The following is an 18,556-nucleotide window of genomic DNA, read 5'->3' as shown; positions in this document are numbered from 1 at the left end:
ATTTTACTCTCTTCTTTTTACTTTTTCTAGGAAAACACCTAATTTTTCCATTTTCTTCCTTTCTTTCCTAATGTTTCACCATTTTTTACAACTCTTATGTTAAAATCTTTGTTTTGTAACTTTCTTGACCAGTTGTTCGCTCGAAAGTCAAAATTAGTGTACTGGAACTCGGCCTCCGAGTTTCCCAAGTTGTGTTTACAACTTGAGGATATTAAAAAATAAAAAATTAAAAAAATTCCAAAATCATAAAATAATGTAGGGGCGATCTATCATTTTCGGAAAAAAGTTTATATAAGGTTGCTACCTTATAATGAAGAACTACGGATGCCCCTCAAAAATCCATCGAAAAAATTAGTTTTAATGTTGAAAAACCCTTAGATTGATCATCTCGACATCGAGATGTATGAATATAAAAAATAAAACGATTTTAAGTCTCAAAAATAGTGCATTTTACAACATATTATCTATACCGTCCATTTTCAAGATTTTCATATGTTTATAGATCTACTTGATCTTAACTATTTTTAAAATTTAAAATTTTATAATGAGATATAAAAATAGATTTCGAGATAATCCTGATAACATTTTACATCAAAATTATATACCATGATAAAATTTGAAGGGCACCGTACCTCTACGCCTACAGAGGCATCCGTATGCCAACTGCACCCATCATTTTATTCTATACGATTTATATGTTTTTGGCAAAGATTAATGAGTGTTTTTTTTTTTTATAAACACCTTTTTTTATTTTTTTAGATTTTTTAGAAGCCTCGAAGGCTCAAACCATAAAATTATTTTTTCTAATCTATTTTTCCATTTCTTTTATAAGCTCATTTAGGCTCCTTAGTATTGTTTTTATTTTATTTTACATTTAATATATTTTCCTTGTCTGTTTGAATTCTTTTTGTGATTTTTTTTCAATTTATTGAGTCCCTTTCAACCTTGTGGATAATTCGGCTAGACCAAGGGTGGGTTGAGTACTTTGTCCAAATCGATTTAGGTGGGTTGAGTACTTTAGTCGAGTCGATTTTTTGTACACCTGACAAAATTAAATGAAGATTCAACTTTTTTTTTGAAATTTTGAGTTCGGATAGGTGATTCCTCTACTCTCGTCCACGATTTCTTTGAAGAGCTTACCTGTAGACGATTTCAGTTTCGTCCCCAACAACTATTTCTTGATCTCAAGCACTTCATGTTTTTGTTGATTTTGAATTTTATGGGTTGTACTTTATTTTTCTGAAAAAACCTCGAGCTTTCAAAAGTAATTATATGTTTTGTATATATTATGCTGGATCTAATTGAGATTTTTGGCATAGAGACTATTACGAATGATTTAGAACAACTTTTTGAGGGCTGTTTGGATCCATAGAAAAGATTATCCAGAAAATTTTATTTCTTTTGAAACGTATTTTTTGAGAAAAGTTTTTCCCATCAAATAAATTTTTATTGTTTGTATAGCACATGGATGCATAATGTTTTCATGGTTTTTTTTTTTTTCGTGAAATACTTTTGATAGTATTACTTATTATAACGTCATTTTTATTAAACTAGAGATAATTTCTCTTTATCTTTACAAATTTTCAAATAGTTTCTCTTTCTAAAATTTGATATAGTTTTTCTCTCTTTAAAACTTTAAAATATTTTCTCTTTCTAAAACTTAAAATTTGAAAAAGTTTCTCTCTCTAAAATTTTTGAAATCTCTCGCTCTAAAATTTGTTATAGTTTCTCCCTTTAAAATATTAAGATACTTCTCTCTCTAAAACTTAAAATATGAGATAGATTCCCTCTCTTAATGTTTTGAGGTAGTTTCTCTCTCTAAAACTTAAAATTTGAGATAGTTTCCCTCTTTGAATGTTTTGAGGTAGTTTCTCTCTCTAAAATTTTAAGATACTTTCTCGGTCTAAAACTTAAAATTTAATATAGTTTCTCTCTCTAAAACTTAGAGATAGTTTCTCTCTAAAATTTTTCAAGTACTTTCTCTCTCTAAAATTAAATTTGAAATAGTTTCTCTCTCTAAAATTTTTGATATATTTTCTCTTTCTAAAAATTTTCAGGTACTTGCTATCTCTAAAACTTAAAATTTGAGATACTTTCTCTCTCTCAAATTCAGTACAATTTCTCTCTCTAAAATTTTTCAGATACTTGCTCACTCTAAAACTTAAAATCTTGAAAACTGACGATCCAAAAATGTATTATATGATGCACTATTTCCAAAACTTGAAATCTATTTTTTTTCTCATGTCCATCTATCTTGATGACGAGATGATCAATTTGAGAATATTTAGGCATCAAAACAATCTCTTCTAGTAAAATTTTTGAGATGTGGCCTAATTTGATTGTTTAGACTTTAGAGTGTCGTATTTATATATAACTTTTTCCATTTAAAAAGATCAAATATTTTCATACAAGTTTTTTTTATAGAGTTAGCATATTCTAATCCATAATTTCATACCAAATTTATAAGGAAAAAAATTTATTTTAAATGAAGTCTACTTTATCTGATATTTTCCAATATTTATTTTAAAATATGTTAATTTTATAAAAAGGTAAACTTCAGAATTTTTTCTCATTTTAATAAAATGTTGCATGAATTTGAATAAAATATTTCACTTATGAAATTACATGTTTTAATTTTGTTGAGTAAAATTCAAGGAAATTTATAAAAACCATGTTTTATTTTAGGAATGAAAAATAGTCCCAAATATTTTTATTTTATACTCAAGCCCCACTTTGTTAGAGTATATAATGTATTTGAATTTTATACTTTTCTCTAAGCATCATATTAAGCCGAAATTTGGTATTTTATTTCACTATAACACTCCTGTAAAAAATTATTAGAACAATAATTAAAAATAAATCAATTTACCAAAATATCCCTAAAATACTTTAGGAAAATTTATATCAAAATAACAAAACTATTTTGAATGATTTTTATAGTATTTTTAATTCCCAAATATTTATTTTTAAATACAGAAATTTTAGAAAATGATAAATTTTGAAAAATTAAATCATAATAGAATAACCAAGCGTTATTTTAAGGGTCCACACTCCAAATCATTAAAAGGTTAATTAATTATTAAAATCATTATTTTAAGAGTTCATATCAAACGTATTTTGGCCGTCTATTTCCCTAGAATGAAGTACTGGTTTGGAACTTGAAAACCCTAACCTATCTTTCGTTCTAAAGAATAAGGTTATAAACCAGTTTTTGAACTTAAGTTTCGGAATCATGGATGCTTAATTTTTTCACTGAGCAACTAGTTCAAAACTTCACAATTTATTTAGGAAAATAGTTCGTTCAGAACTGATATTGGTCAAATAGAGAAACATCCTTGTTTGGACTTGGAGTTTCGATTTAGGGGAAGTTTTTAAAAACAAAACTGCAAAAGAAACAGATATGGATGTAAAATATGAACATGAAAGGACGTGTCTACTGATGGGCGCAAAGCCTAAAATGGCCTAAAAGTGATTGTAACTTCTTTGTATTTGAAATAAATGATCTTATACTGTAGAATCCCGGCTCCTCTACTTCCTTTTTTTTAAATTGTAAAAAAATAATAATCTTTTGTTTACGCTCTTTTACTTGCTTTTGTTTGTCTTTAATGATCAATCTTCCCCTTTCAATCTTCCTCTTCCTACACGTTTATCCTCGATCTCCCTTCATCCTCTTCTCTCTTCTCTCCCTTCCTCTTTCTCCCTCAATAATGCTCCCATTCGTTCTCTCTCTTTTTCTTCCTCACTGCAATTCTCCATCCCCTTAAGGATCAAAAGTTTATATATAAGATATACATTAAAATATGGTACCCTTCTCCCCCCTCCCCCCCCCCCCCCCCCCACCCCACGTAAAAAGACAAAATGAATGATATTTTAAAAAAAAAAAAAATTGTATTTAGAAAACTTCTAAATTTATATTCATCTTTATAATTGAGATTACCGATTCTAAAATTTTAGATCCAAAATCTATGTTTAAGATGGAGTTTTGAAAGGGGGCCACATATAAAAAGGATAGTCGGCTTACGCACCAAATAATTTTCTTTCTTAAAATTTTAGTGATAGCTGGACTAAGACAGAATATATGGAATGCAAGTTTAATAATAATAGGAGCAGAGACGATGAAGTAGTTAACATTGATGGTATATGATACGTTGGATTGATAATCCAAGAAATGTAGATAGTGAGGAAGATATCGCAACAAAATTAGAACTGGGTGGACAAAGTAGAGATGTGCAACTAGAATTTTATGCAATCACCGCATACCAATGAAGCTGAAAGGTAAGTTCTATAGGTCAACCATGAGACCAACTTTGCTTTATGGAGCGGAATATTAGACAGTCAAAAAGCAATATACCCATAAAATGAGTGTAGCGAAAATAAGGATGTTGAGATGGATGAGTGGCAAGACAAGAAGGGATAGAAACCAAAATTAATTTATTCGGGAAAGCTCAGGTGTAACACCAATAGACGATAAGATGATAGAGAGACCGGACTTAAATAAGCTGACCATATGTGATGTCGACATCTAAAGATGATTATTCTTCAAAAACAATTTGAATTTTGTGTAAACACCGGATATTGTTTTCCATAAATTGGAGTGCCTCCGTTAAACTTTAGGACATTGTTTTTTCAAGCTCATAGAGATTGGATCTAATTTTATTTTCCCTTTTTTTTTTTTTAATGCGGTTGGTTGCTAGGTTGAAGAGGATGGCCAAATTTTGGGGTCCCAAACTAACCCCTAGTTTGGGTTTCACTAAAGGGAACAAATGGGCAATATGCTCCACAAGAGCAGGAAATCTTTTGAGATGATTAAGTAGAGTTCTCACAGGCACCCCATTTATCATGACACGATACACTTATCCCATTAAGGTGGGAAAATTTTAGTCCACTCATTAACTCCTTCCAATTTCATGAAACCAACAGCAAGTAGAAGAACATGAAAAGATAGGGAAATAGGAATTATGACATCCAAAAATGTGCAAACCCTCAAGCAGCCAGTTGAACTAACCGGCTTCTATACCAATCGGGATCATCTGGGAATAAAGCAAATAATAATAAAAGAACGAAAGTAAGTGGGAATCAAGGGCTTTAACTCCATAGACCCAGATTGCCTACCCACTGATATAAACTGCATGCTTTTATTATTGATTACAATTTGGCAAAGGAGTTACTAATATTCCATTCAGAATTAGCGGCCAGTGAATTTTAGGAGATCATCTAATTAGACATTAGATAAAAGTTCTTTTTTCTCTTTCTTTTCTTTCTTAAGGAAGATATACATCATAGGGATTGGATACAATGACACCATTTACCTTTTGTAAAAAAAGGTGACAATTACTTACAACCATCTTATGTGATATCTGATAGCTTAAATGTGTAACAACGTTCAAAAAATTTTCTTTTAAACTTTGAATTTGATCAATGAAATAAATGCAACCACCCAATTTCATATGGAATGGTCAAAGATTATTTGTGACCACCTTGTACCAAAGACAAATGGTCACATCATATACTTTCCCAACATCATATGTAATTTCATATACATTTCTTTTATGAACATACATAAATTTATTTCTATGCACAAATTTTACAAATCAAATGCACATATTGCTAATATGAAAATAGAATTGTTCAATAATATCCTTTGTACTACATTATTTATATGGTAGCAAAAGTTACTGCAAGCTAAATCAATAGCTAGCTTCACTTGGAGTACCATATACACTAACTCTCTTGAGCAAGAGTGCGAATTATGAAGACTTTTGGGGATTTAAAACTTTGGGATCCATCTAGGAAATACCATATAATTACTTCTACGAAATGAAAATGGATTTTGAGTTCTTAGACGGTTAGATCTCATAGTCCAAAAATTTGATAGTCTATGGTCAATCTTAGAATTTATTTTATTTCAAACTTATACATAACACAAAATTAGATAGCCTATGTTTCAATCTTAGGATTTATTTTATTTCAAACTTATTCAAAGCAGATTTGATTTTTCTTTTTCTTCCATTTCATGAAGACCCAAGATTCATGTAGCCGACCCAATTACTTAGAAAATGGCTAAAATGATGATCTAAATCAATTCCTTGTATTGTACAAGATTTTATTCTTTCTTTTTTGTCAAAAAATAGGTCAAACTTGCAATTTATTACTTTTTCTGTTTAAGTAATCTCTCTCGGCGGGCCTAGCATATGACCAATAAATTATATTTAATTATTTAGTGTTAGTTAGATGCAAGGTCTAATTAAATAGAGTGCAATGTTAATTATTTACCAATGTTTAACCATAGTAAATTTACTGAATTTTATAAAGCAATGTTCACTTGTTTAACTAGAATTTTTAGAATAATTTGAGAGAATTCTTACTTTTCAGTAATTTTTCATATATTACCTTATGTTGAAGAAAAGGATTGAGCAGTCGAGCATTGTAACCGCCAATTGGGCAGATTTTTGAGCTCATGCACCGATACAATCCTGATAACACTGGCATATATGACATGCACATCGTGAGAGGATCTCAATTTCTCTCGCAGAATGCAGCAACCAGCCAAAACAAATATTAGGAATACAAGAAACCAGTGTCGGAAAGCTCGGGGAAGTCTATTCGGTTTTTGCCCGTATCACTCGGATCTGACAGGGTGCCGAACCCACAGCCACATACATGGGACCCAGATGAGTTCGCCACTAATTTTATATTTTATTTTATTTATTTGGACAGACAACCCTTCCTAAGTACCAACCCCAATCTTTCCAACACTCCTGAGGAACTAACCAATGTACCCTGGCTTACGGGATTATATCAACATCACATAAGAAGTCCCAAGCCCCATACTATGGGTAAGAAACCAAATTCCATTTATAATCTAGAAACCGAGTTCAAACCTTTCTGTGATACAATTTCAGTTGTGCTACAAGTAATGTCTCATCAGAATCTTGTTATCCTATCACCCGTCTTCCAACATTCAAAACAGTAGCTCAAACACTGGCCCAACGGTCTTCCAACATTATAACCAGTAGCTCAAACACAGGCCCAACACCCTTCCAACATTCTAAACAGTAGCTCAAACATGGGCCCAATAGAGCCAATGACACTTTTGTACACCAAATTCCCAATAAACAGCCCCAACAATTCCCACTAAACAGCCCCAACAAGCTGCTTTAAAGGCATCTAAGAGTATGGATAAGGGACAGAGAACATGAGCACAAGAAGGATTAGCATAGGAATCACTTGACAAACAAGGTTTCATTGAGGAAACTGGGTCTCAGTTTCTGGTAGAAGTCATATGAAGTGGAAGGCTCCCGTAACTGAGATTCTATCTCCAAAGTTGAAACAAAATTAGTAAAGTATGGAATCAAATAGATCATTTATGGTGAACCCAAACAAATTACATACTGATTCACAAGCAAATCTTTTATCATTTTTTTGTTTGAAGATTTTATGATTTTCTTTTTTGATCTGTAACAAATATCCTTTAATTCAAAACAGAAAGCAACATGTGACACCAAAATCATGTTGCATAGTTCTCGAGATGTCACCACACTGTATGTTATAAGGTTCCTTCATATGCAAATCATACAAGATTTAATACTTCAAAAACAGAAACCAAGCTATCAGAACCAAACTAGAGACCACACAACAGTATAGCTAGAAAGTCAGCCCAATCTCCATTTATCACTAATAATAGAAATAGAGCACCAAATTTCAATGAATGTAAATCATAGCTTGGTGTAAAACAACAGGTTGACACAAGTAAAACTTTAAAAAACCTAATCTCTTCAAGTACATAATCCAAACATGTTTGCTCTCAACAAAGTTCATTCAAGAACCAATGTGTTTTAGGGTAGGCAGACAATTATCAAGGACTTGTTTGAAATTTCAGTAGTATGTCTCACAAGCGTTAGTGCCTGTAAGTAACAAGAATAACATGCCACGCTATGCAGTCCCAAACGAATTAAACTCAATAGATATAATAACAAGGAGTAAGAACTTCCCAATTAGAAATTCTTGGCTATATTTCTTGGTAATACCCCACAACATAAGCAGAGCAACATTTGAAATTTTAGTCAGAATCATATATGTTACATAATCAGAACTAGTACAGGGAGAAAGATTCATGTATAAATTCATCGAGTTAATATTTCAGGGTGAAGAGCTGCAGTCTTATTACAACACAAATAATTTGGCTAAGTTATTTTCGAGATGAAAACATTCAGCTAGCATCAAGCGAGATCTCCGTCACAAAGTGAAGACTATCACTGCAAGGAGAAGAGTCCACCATAATACGTCAAACATACTGGTCAGACCTCCTTACTAGAATGAAACATTTCTATAAAATGGATGCTTTAAGGCAGAAATTGTTGCAAGGTGAAATCTTAAATAGCAAGAGGAAACCCAGTTTGAATAGCAACACAAGTAAACACAAAAAATATTAGGGAGTGGAGGCAAAGAAATCACTAGGCTATGCCAAATATAGAGCAAGATGTTTTCCATTGAGAAAGTAAGATGATGCATGATCAAAATTGATAAATAAGTCCAAACAACAACAAGCATACAACGTGAAAAACAAAGGTGACACCGAAATATACATCTTTAAAAATTAAAAATGTCTTAGATACAGGAAACCTCATTATTCTGCTGGATCCTGGCATCAACTCTTTGCGATTGGAAAACCCTGAAGAAAAGAGAGAAGCAAGCATTCAGTGGCACAGGACTTCTACTTCCCACCTAATGTAGGGAATTGTCCTGGATCTTCAATACTAGGAGCAAGGGCAACATTTGCACTAGAACCAGTATAGCCTCCTCTATATCCTCCACGATCACCACGGCCACGGCCACGACCTCGACCTCCGGGACTATAGTACTTTTCCCCTTCAGCAGGCTTCAAGAACTCGTTGATGCTCAGAGACTTCCAAAGACAAGGGGGTTTGGAAAGACAAGGGTTTGGACATGCCCAACAATACAATAGAAAAATTAACATAAGATCCCATCATCAAAGTACTTTTCTTTTGGCAGTCCAAGGTTACAATGATACATGTGTCAGGCATGTTTGGGAATGTTTGATACATACATATCTGTGAAACATCTCAGCATGTCAGCATGCTAGGCATGTCTACAGCGTGTCTCAAAAATGAGATAGCATCATAGAGGGGATGCTTGGCATGTCTGACATTGACACGTGTTAGACACATCACTTGGCGCATCTACCATTTATCATGTGTGCCCATAATTCTGAGCACACAGGTACATCACTTCACATGCATGTCCATAATTCTGGACACAAGTCTGTATTGCTAGGGAAGTGTGTTTGTGATATAAGCACATATTATAAATAAAATTCTAAAATTTATTTCATATAAAAAACATATGTAAGCATTTGTTCGGACACGCATGAATATGTTGTGTCAGACACGGTTTTTTGAGAGGATCCATGTAGGACACAATGGGTCAGTCTGAAACATACACATCCATGTCCATGTGACACAGTGATAGAGAAAAATCAAAGTAGTCCACCAATACCTTTTTAACCCTTTCATCCTTTTCAGCACTGTCTTTTCTTCTGTTAGAGTCTTTGTCAGATCCCTAAGTCAACCACCACAAGCACATTAGAGCCAGAAAAAAACCAAGACCACAAAATAAAGAACCTGATAGAAGTTTGGTTCTGATATTACAAAAATGATGAAAATATTTAATCCCTCAAAAGTATGCCCTGTGTTTATTTGACATCTTACTTACCAACTTTATGAAAATATCATCATTTCCCTTCTTGAGTGAAAGTTGTTGCATCGATTTGAACTCCTTGTCTACATCAACTTTCCTCTCTTCAGGCTTCATTGCAAGAAGCGCTTTTCGCTTCTCCTCTCGTACTTTCTCATATTCTTCTAAAGTCATCTCCTATTCAACACGAGGTATAACTTTATGCGTATGAAGGAGATCTATAAATGAGATACAGCAAAAGAACAAACTGAAGCTTATGTGCAAATTCATAACAACAGCACCAATTATAAATAGAAAACAAAAATAAATGAACAAGTACATGGTATCATAAACAAAGGGAATTAGATATAATTAGTATATTTGTAATAAGGCTAGCTGGGATTTGAACATGTATAATTTGTTGCTCGACACTGACCCTAGGCAGTGCAGTAAAAACTTCCAAAAAAAATATACCCCAAAAAAGTTCAAATATAAGAAATTACCAATATATTGCTTAGAAACATTTTTTTAGATGATTTTGATAGTTTTTAAGATGATCTGGCAACTTTCATATCTTTCCTTTGTTAAAAAAAAAAAATTCTGAATTATTCAAGGTGTAAATCAAATTTTTCAATAGTTCTGAAATTTTCAAGGTATAAATGATTTTTTTTCAATAGTCCATCTTTATAGATTTCTTTCTTCTTCTTTAGTCTTCTAATGATTGCTCTTAACTCTTAACTTTTCCTTCTTTTTTTCAACCTTTTTATAATTTTTTTTACTGTTTTACATTTTACAGGGGCATACATAACTCAACCAAGTCCACTCAGACTCGGCCAAGTTACTTGCCTGAACCAAGGGCTGAGTGACTTACCTGAGGTGATTTCCCAAACACTTGGTTGAAATGCCAACAAGTGCAATGCAAAATGAAAGACCAAAGAAATTCTATAGACTTTTAAACAGAAGCAAACTAATGACTAATATTAAAGAATAAAAAAGTTTTTGAGACCGAGGAGGAAAGAGGAAATCTCAATATCCATAAGAATCAAGCAGGCTGGTATGACAAGAAGAAAGCATGGATAAGAGATACATGTAAAATGTGACCCAAACTCAACATGTCTGAGGCACTTGAATCCTCGATTCCCATTTCAAGTAATGCAATCTCGTTATCTTTTCAGATGTGCCACAATCCCCACACAGGACTTAGATGAAGAATGCCTCTACATGTTTTAGCATTAAAATATCAATAGCACTTCAACTGAGTAAGGTTCAATAACCAGTTATAAATATAACAAATCCATGAGAGAACAGAAGAAAATCAAGATCACAGCATACCTTATCCTCAGGTTCCTTTTCCTCCGGTTCATTAACTGCATTTTCCTTTTCCTTGCCAGCATCAACACCATCTTCTTGCTCTGGTTGCTTCTCAGGGGTTGGGTTTTTCTCTTCCACATTTGCAACGGCCTCAGACTCCCTAATTTATAAAAGCAAATGCCCTTATCAAGAAAGTGCATAAACAATCTAAATAACTACCCACACTTGTACACCATAAAAAAAAAAAAAGGGGAAAGGGTTTGATAGGGCTGCAGCCCTATCAAAATAAGTAAAGACGCACCTCAAAATTCATTGAAAATTACAATTCAAGCATTGGAAAACCTTTACATCGATCATCTCAGCTTGAAAATATTAGTTGTGAAAAACAAAAATTAGGATTTTAAGCTCTAAAAATTGTTTACATTGTAACAAATTATCTAAACCGTCCATTTCACCCTAAAAATAAGTGTTCATCAATCCACAAAATCTGTACCATTTTTTTGAGTTTCAAAATTTTGGTCAGTGTTGGAAATTGATTTAAAACCCATCATGGAGATTTCCGTTGCCGAAAGTGCTTTCCCCTGACAGGAGATGGATCGCATTATACTATTTACGAGATTTCCCAGCTCTAAAGCCTAGGCCTTATAGAGCCTTCATCATAAATAAAATAAAAATAAAAATTTACACACACATTTGTACAAAGCACATAGACGTGCAGAAATCTGCATACCTACATACACACATCTATTACATACGCAAGCATTTTTTATTTAATTTCTCTGACAAAGGTAACACTATATTAATATGAATTTTATAATAACAAAAAAAAAACTCACAAGTGAGTAAAGGTGGCCCACAGGTTGGGTGCTCATACCAAAAGAAAAGAAAAGAAAGAAAACTAGTAACCGTAAAAAAAACAGAGAGATTTAAATTAAAGAGCCAGCAGATTGAAGCTTGACACATTAAATTTGTAAGAAAGAGAGATAGGAATAGGAAGTTGGTCACAAGGTTAGATAGTGATATAGTGTTAAGGTGAGAAGCGAAAAAAAAGAGAAACAGAGAGAAGAAAGTAAACAAAAAATGAAAAGGAGAAAGGTGTCTTCTTCTCAAAAGTCTGAGGCTCAAAAGGAAGTCGTGAGCAGATTTTTTCGAACTCCCTGTTTGGCACAGGTGGTCGGAAGCATGTATATTGTTGCCTTCATATAAGGATGGCCACTATTGCAGGAGAAATGGCACTCAAGCAAAAAGTGGAAAAAGGGGTAGAGATGGAGAAAACGAAAAATGGGGGAAATAACAGAAAAATAAAGGAAAAGGAGTAAAAGTGAGGAATATTGAAAAAAATTATTTTAAAAATTTTTAATTGATTTGATAAATATTTAGAATACTGCAAAAAATATTTTTTATTTTTAACTGATTAGAAAAGTATTTGTATGCAAGCAAGTACCCCACCCTTCAAAGTCCAAAAGTTACCCTTGACACCACCAACACTCATTGGATCACCAAATGTGTTTGAATAAAAGGATATCATCAAGAAACCTCATAAAAAACAAAGAATGGAATAGAAACAATCACCAAGAATCCTTCTTGGCAAGCTTGAGAGGTACTCAACTGGACAGCAAATCCATCATCTGTTGGAGTTCCCCAATTGCCACGACCAGCACCTTCACGCTTAGTCTCATTACCACGTCCAGTTCCACTACGGCGCTCAAACTGTCTCCGTGGCCTTTCCGAGTCACCGACAACACCATTTCCAAAGCCTCCACGACGCCCGCCACGGTATGGAGGCCGCGGCCCACTATAGCCACCACGTGGCCTATCAGATGAAGGTTTTCCTCCATCTCCCTCTTCGCTTGGGATAACCCCCCCTGAAGAACCATTTGAGTATGTGTTGGTCCCATTGTTATTGAACTCCCTATTGAAGCCACCACCACCACGACCACCACCACGCCCAACCCCACGGCCCAGACCGCGTCCCACACCTCGGCCGCCACCTCGCCCGGCTGAAGAATCATCTTTCGCCTCCCTCACTGATCAAAGTTTAGGAAATAGATTATTGTTAGAATCTAATTTAACTCAACCACAATATTTATTCAAGACGATAACATAGATGCTGAATAAGTAAATAATATCACATGAGTGCACTAGGACACATGTGACCTTCTGGAAAATTAGAATATACCAACAAAATTCCCTATAAGGTTTTAAAGTAAAACATCATTCCTCCGTAAGCTAGAAGAATACCAAAGGTAAACGTGGTTCTCAGAATAGAAAATTCATCCGTTACCAAGTGTTGAAGGCAAAAGTAGGCAATAAAAATTCCACTATGATGGAATGAGTTTCTGGTAACAGTACATATTTCCAATAAAAAGAGGGTTAACCCACAGCCAAGTAGAGAAATGCCCACACAACTATCCAATAAGCACAATTATCTCCTAGCAAGACACTAACAACCAATTCAAATATATAAAATGCAGAAAATATGGGCTCAGGTCATTCTTTGATTATCTTAACCCATTTCCCTCAAAGTCGAGAGGTCGAAAACAAATAAACCCAAATTTAAATAAACAGTAATGTAAACACATTCCGCCCATCAATTGAAAATAATAAAATATTAAAAATAAGTGACATGCAAAAGGCTTAAGAGCAAATCTTGGCTGCAAGACAAGGTCAATTTATCTATCCCACCAACCAAAACTCTTTCAATTCTCAACCCACTACCTAAAACAGCACACTTCACAAATAGAATAAATAAACACGATTAGAAAAACTACCACATTAATCAATCAATTTACTCACTTAATGAACTAATAACTGGCAAAAGCATTTCATACATCCAAAATAAAGAACCAAGTGACTGTGCTCAAATCTAAGAACCATGTGATTTTGAGCATCACAAATATTCCCTTTCTTGGCTTTTACCTCTTAGGTTCAAACCCAACATAGTCCAGGACTTGGAATTACAGCCAAATTCTCACTAGTTCGACATCAAAAAAACTTCAAATTGATCATCTCAACCTCAAGATGTATGGATATGGAGAGGAAAAAAAACTAGCAACGTATTATCTCGACCGTCTAGTTTCAAAAAAATTAATTGCTTTAGATCTACTTGATTTGCATCATTTTTTTTAGGCCTTAAATTTCATAATTAGGAGTGACAATAAATTTATAAACTTTTATACCATTGTAAGGCTTTCCAGCCATGAAACTACATCTTTTAGCATAGTTTTGAGGTGTGCCTTATATGGTATAAGGTGTCAACCTTGAACCTCATACAAACCTCACCCTATATATATATATATATATATATATATATATATATATATATATATATATATGAGAGAGAGAGAGATGTCATGCAAAAGACTGAACTGAAAAATAAGTAGTCCAAAATAATGAAATGGCCATTTGCACCCACATTAGTCCTATTCCCCCTCAAAAAAATGGGTGCCATACTAACACTCAACTTGGTAATATCCCACCACATTTTAGGTGGGGGCAGCAAAAACAAGTGTGTAATTAGCAATTCCATAAATAAAAGTTTATTAGTAATAAGCTTAAGAATACCCCTTACCACCCTCCATGTCAATAAAATTTTGATGTCTTCATGTTAAACTCAGAAAAAATAACAGCAAAAACGTAAAATGATTGTAGTAGAGGGGGGGAGGGGAGGGGAGGGGAGGGGAATGATAAACTCACCAGGTCAAAGGTCCAATTTTTCTTAACGGTAACATCCTGAAAGCTCCAGTTGGTTAGATTCTATGTTAAATTTTTAAATAAAAAATACTAAGGTAAGAAAAAACTAAGAAAATACAACCAGAAACCTAGAGATCATTCCATAAATGCCAACAAGGAAGCAACTTGATGAAGAAACGTAAAAAAAAAAAAGGAAAAAAAAAAAAAAGAAAGAACAAGGGACTCAACAATTACCAAACATTTTACAAGTAAAATACGTGAAGAAAGGTGATAAATTTGCATCAAAGACAACGCCTGCTATAACCAAAAAGGAAATCGCACCATACCTGTTTTTCTTATACTGTGCATATAACACTCACATAACTTAGCTAGACTTAGTCTTTCTATTCACCACCAGAATGCCCCGCAATGAAATAAGTAACTACAAATAAAGAGACCGTATTTTTTTAAAGTTTGGTACATGTGACATCATGGAGAACTATCATCTAGATTCAAAAATTCATTTTTTTCCCACTGAAATAACTCGGCAACTGATTCAATACTTCCCATTCCCTCTTAACATAAAACAAAACAATAAAAAGATAAAGGAAGATTCAACTATTGACAAACAACTAATATCAGTAAACAATATTATATAACTTTTTCCATGCAGATATTATCCACAAAATAAAAACCAAAAAAAAAAAACTCTTTAGAGAAAGCCATGGATTAAAAATTCCATTCTAGAAAAAACTCACCAGCTTGAGATGGGGGAAGAGGCTTAGAAGGGAGCTTGGCCGGAGCTTGTTGAGAAGCAGGAGCTCCTGAAGTTGCAGGGGCCCCACCCTTTTTCCCATCACTCTTCTGTTGCTGCTGCTTTTGAGCAGCAGCGAGGAGAAGTGAAGGATCGTCGTTATCATCATCTCCAAGGAGATCGAAAGGGTTTGTGGACGCCATTTCTTAGAAAAAATGGAGCGTTTTCTTTGAGATAGGGCACAAATGGTCGAAACCCTAACCTAATTGCTCCGTAACTGGTTCTCCATTGGCAAGATTAGGGTTTTGGAGAAGGAACCGAAGCAAAGCAGAAGCTATGGCTTACACAGTGGAGAAAGAAAGGGAAGTGAGATAAAATACAAACCCTAGCCGCACCGTGTGCCAGTCCATATAGCAAAGACCTAATCCTCTTAGACATATTAAATTTGTTTTTTCTTTTGGATAAATGACTTGAAATACTCTTGTCCTTTTCGTAAGTACAATGTAGTCCTCATTCCTAATGCCTTATTGCATTTTTCTTTTTTTTTCTTTTTTTTATGTTTGAGGATTACCTTGAAAGGAAAATAATATGGTAGGGCGGCAGCCCTATCAAAATAAGTGAGGCCTCCACTCATAATTCTTCAAAAATTACAATTCAAGCATTAGAAAAACTTTGCGTTAATCATCTCGGCTTGAACATTATAGTTGTAAAAAAAAAAAAAAGGATTTTAAGTTTTTTAAATAATATATATTATAACAAATTATCTAGATCGACTATTTTACCCTAAAAATAAGTGCTCATAGATCTGCAAGATCTGTACTATTTTTTTAATTTCAAATTTTATTGTCGATGTTGGAAATTGATTTCGTATGCATCGTGAAGACTTTCATTGCTGAAAGTGCTTTATGAACAAAGATTTAAGGTGAAGCTTTATTTTGTTTTCATAAAACCTCGGGCATATAGAAACTTTATCCTTAATTGACTTTTTTTTTTCTTCCAAGTATTTAAATTTTTTTTTTTTTTTTTTTTAAGTAGTTCAGTAAGGGAACCCTTGCCTGTAGTAAGAGTGAAAATTAAAACTTTATATTATACTTCCCCGCCATTCAGACCACCTAAAGTAAATTGAAAGTTTCATTAATAAGACTCATATGTATAGTTTAGAGACCTGGCCAATCTAACCGAAATTTGTGCCCTACAACATATATTACAACCAGATAAAACAATCAAAATTGATCCATCTCCATCTTCTTTAGGTGATGTAGCCACTTCCACGATAGACTCTATTATTTTGGTATTGGCCCTCCTAGTTGCAAGATAAAAACTTCACAAAAGAAATGAGACAAATTATTGGGAATTAGGGGTGGCAATGGGTTGGAGGCCTGGCCTGATCTAGCTAAGCTAGCCCTAAAAAACTAGAGGCTTGGCCCAAAAAATGTGGCCTAAGGGCTGGGCCAAGGCCTGGCAATGCAACCCAAAGGTAGGGCAGCACTGAGCCTGATCCAATGCAGGCATGATATGGCTTGGACCGGCCGTTTTTTTCTTTGTTTGTTTATTTATATTTTCAATGATTTTATATGGCCTTGCCCGGCCCTCAAATGGCAAACATTGGGACTTCCTGATCAGGCCCATGTAAGCCCTATTGGGAATCCTATGCTCTTTTTGTGCACCATTTGATGGTATTTAAAGGGTCACCTCAACAATGACCATCCCAAGATTTCTTGGTAGGATCTTTCATCCCTTGAAGTAGAGATCTTGACTCTACCTCAAGTGTCATATACACACCGCCTAAAAAAGTATTTCGCTTCCGTGACTCAAACCCAAGTCAAATGGTTGTTATTGATCTGTCAGACTGCAACGTGCCCGTCCCATTAGCCATTAATGGCTTGATGAGAGTGATCATCCATGGATGAGGGAGTACACAGATCCCACATCCAGTACTCACTCTCTAGCCATGTGGCAATATGATATCTTCCATGGGGTGCAGTTTGTATAGAGCCTAGGCTTTAAACAATCAAATTAGAGCTTACCTTCAAATAGTGTTGAAAAACACGGTTTCAATAGTGGAAATCTTTGTGATAGCGTTGAAATATATTTTTATCTTTATTTATAAAGTTTAAATATTAAAAAAAAACTCTATGAAAACTTGAAAGCCATGAAAACTGATGGTCAAAATATGCGTTACAAAATACATCATTTCCAAAACTTGAAATCCATTTTTTTCTCACTTCCATGCATCTTAGTGTCAAGATGATCAATTTGAAGATATCTGGGCATCAAATCAACCTCTTCTAGTGAAACTTCTGAGATAGGCTCTAATTTGATTGTTTAGAGCCTCAGCTCTATATAAACTTTTCCCAGCTTCCATATTGTCGTGGATTCTTCATCTTGTTAATGGAAACAAATGTACAATTTATGGACTATAGATCTCCTTGTACTATAGGTAAATAGTATTTTATTGTATACTTTTTCCTTTTATGCAAATTTTTATCAAATCTCATGCTTCAATCAAATGGCAGAAAGTGAGCAAACAATAATGTCGCACGCCAACTATAAAGTTAGCAAATATATTTGGCACATTGTTTTTTTGGCTCTTTTAAAACCGACCAATCTAGATTGAATGATATGTAAATCATATTTTCAAGGAAGCTTAGAAATGTTTCCCTTTTCTCATACATAATTGTTTTCTTCACTTTTCCCTATTTTAACTCCCTCCTATTATTGTTTTGCTTTTCCGCTTCTTCTTTTTTTTTTCTTTATTCCTTATGCTAATCTGGATTCTGGCCTTCAAAAAGGAATGGTTAGAAAGCCCACTTGCTTTGCAAGGTGAGCACTAGAGTGCACCAGAATGTGTTTTTAAAATTGTACCCGTATTAGTTCTTTGTGAGAATATAACTTCTTTAACAAATAGTGCTTTTCCTACCTGTATGAGTATCTTTACTCAATTATACGAGTGTTGGATTACTATATGCTAAGCCTAAGACCCTCGATCATGGAGACTTTCTTCTTAGGCCAAGGATAACCATGTGGGGACCCTTTTTCTCTAAAGTCTAATCAATTTTCAAAGTTCCTCACTACATTCCAATTGAAATTATGAGTTTGCTTGTATGGTCGACTGTGTATGGCTTA

The 18,556-nt window shown here is 33.9% G+C and overlaps 1 protein-coding gene across 2 annotated transcripts; it reads right to left on the bottom strand.

Annotated features, from left to right (window-relative positions):
* Window positions 1–7,967: 7,967 nt before the first annotated feature.
* Window positions 7,968–15,845, bottom strand: LOC18443542 (RGG repeats nuclear RNA binding protein A). 2 transcript variants are annotated; one of them, XM_011628484.3, is made up of 6 exons: window positions 15,435–15,845; window positions 12,614–13,031; window positions 11,026–11,164; window positions 9,733–9,891; window positions 9,517–9,579; window positions 7,968–8,255 (listed from the first exon to the last, which is right to left on the bottom strand). In XM_011628484.3, exons 1-6 carry the CDS (start codon window positions 15,631–15,633, stop codon window positions 8,253–8,255), a joined length of 981 nt encoding a protein of 326 aa, XP_011626786.1. In that variant the 5' UTR covers window positions 15,634–15,845; the 3' UTR covers window positions 7,968–8,252. The 2 variants fall into 2 exon arrangements, with proteins under 2 accessions (XP_011626786.1, XP_011626785.1); XM_011628483.3 differs by lacking the exon at window positions 7,968–8,255 and adding an exon at window positions 8,471–8,905.
* Between the last annotated feature and the right edge of the window lie 2,711 nt (window positions 15,846–18,556).

Source organism: Amborella trichopoda, chromosome 5 (assembly GCF_054954075.1).
Source record: "Amborella trichopoda isolate Santa Cruz 75 chromosome 5, AtrichopodaSantaCruz75HAP2 v2.0, whole genome shotgun sequence".
Taxonomy (NCBI): Eukaryota; Viridiplantae; Streptophyta; class Magnoliopsida; order Amborellales; family Amborellaceae; genus Amborella; species Amborella trichopoda.
The sequence above is the reverse complement of the archived record's forward strand: the minus strand, read 5'-3'. Positions and strand labels throughout refer to the sequence as shown.

Bases quoted from the DNA above. Each gene is read 5' to 3' on its own strand.
- LOC18443542 (XM_011628483.3), bottom strand. From the start codon at position 15,633: ATGGCGTCCACAAACCCTTTCGATCTCCTTGGAGATGATGATAACGAC. The intron at 13,032-15,434 runs GTGAGTTTTTTC...AACTTTGATCAG, and splicing joins TCTTCCCCCATCTCAAGCTG to TGAGGGAGGCGAAAGATGAT. The intron at 11,165-12,613 runs GTTGAGTACCTC...TTTATAAATTAG, and splicing joins GATGATGGATTTGCTGTCCA to GGAGTCTGAGGCCGTTGCAA.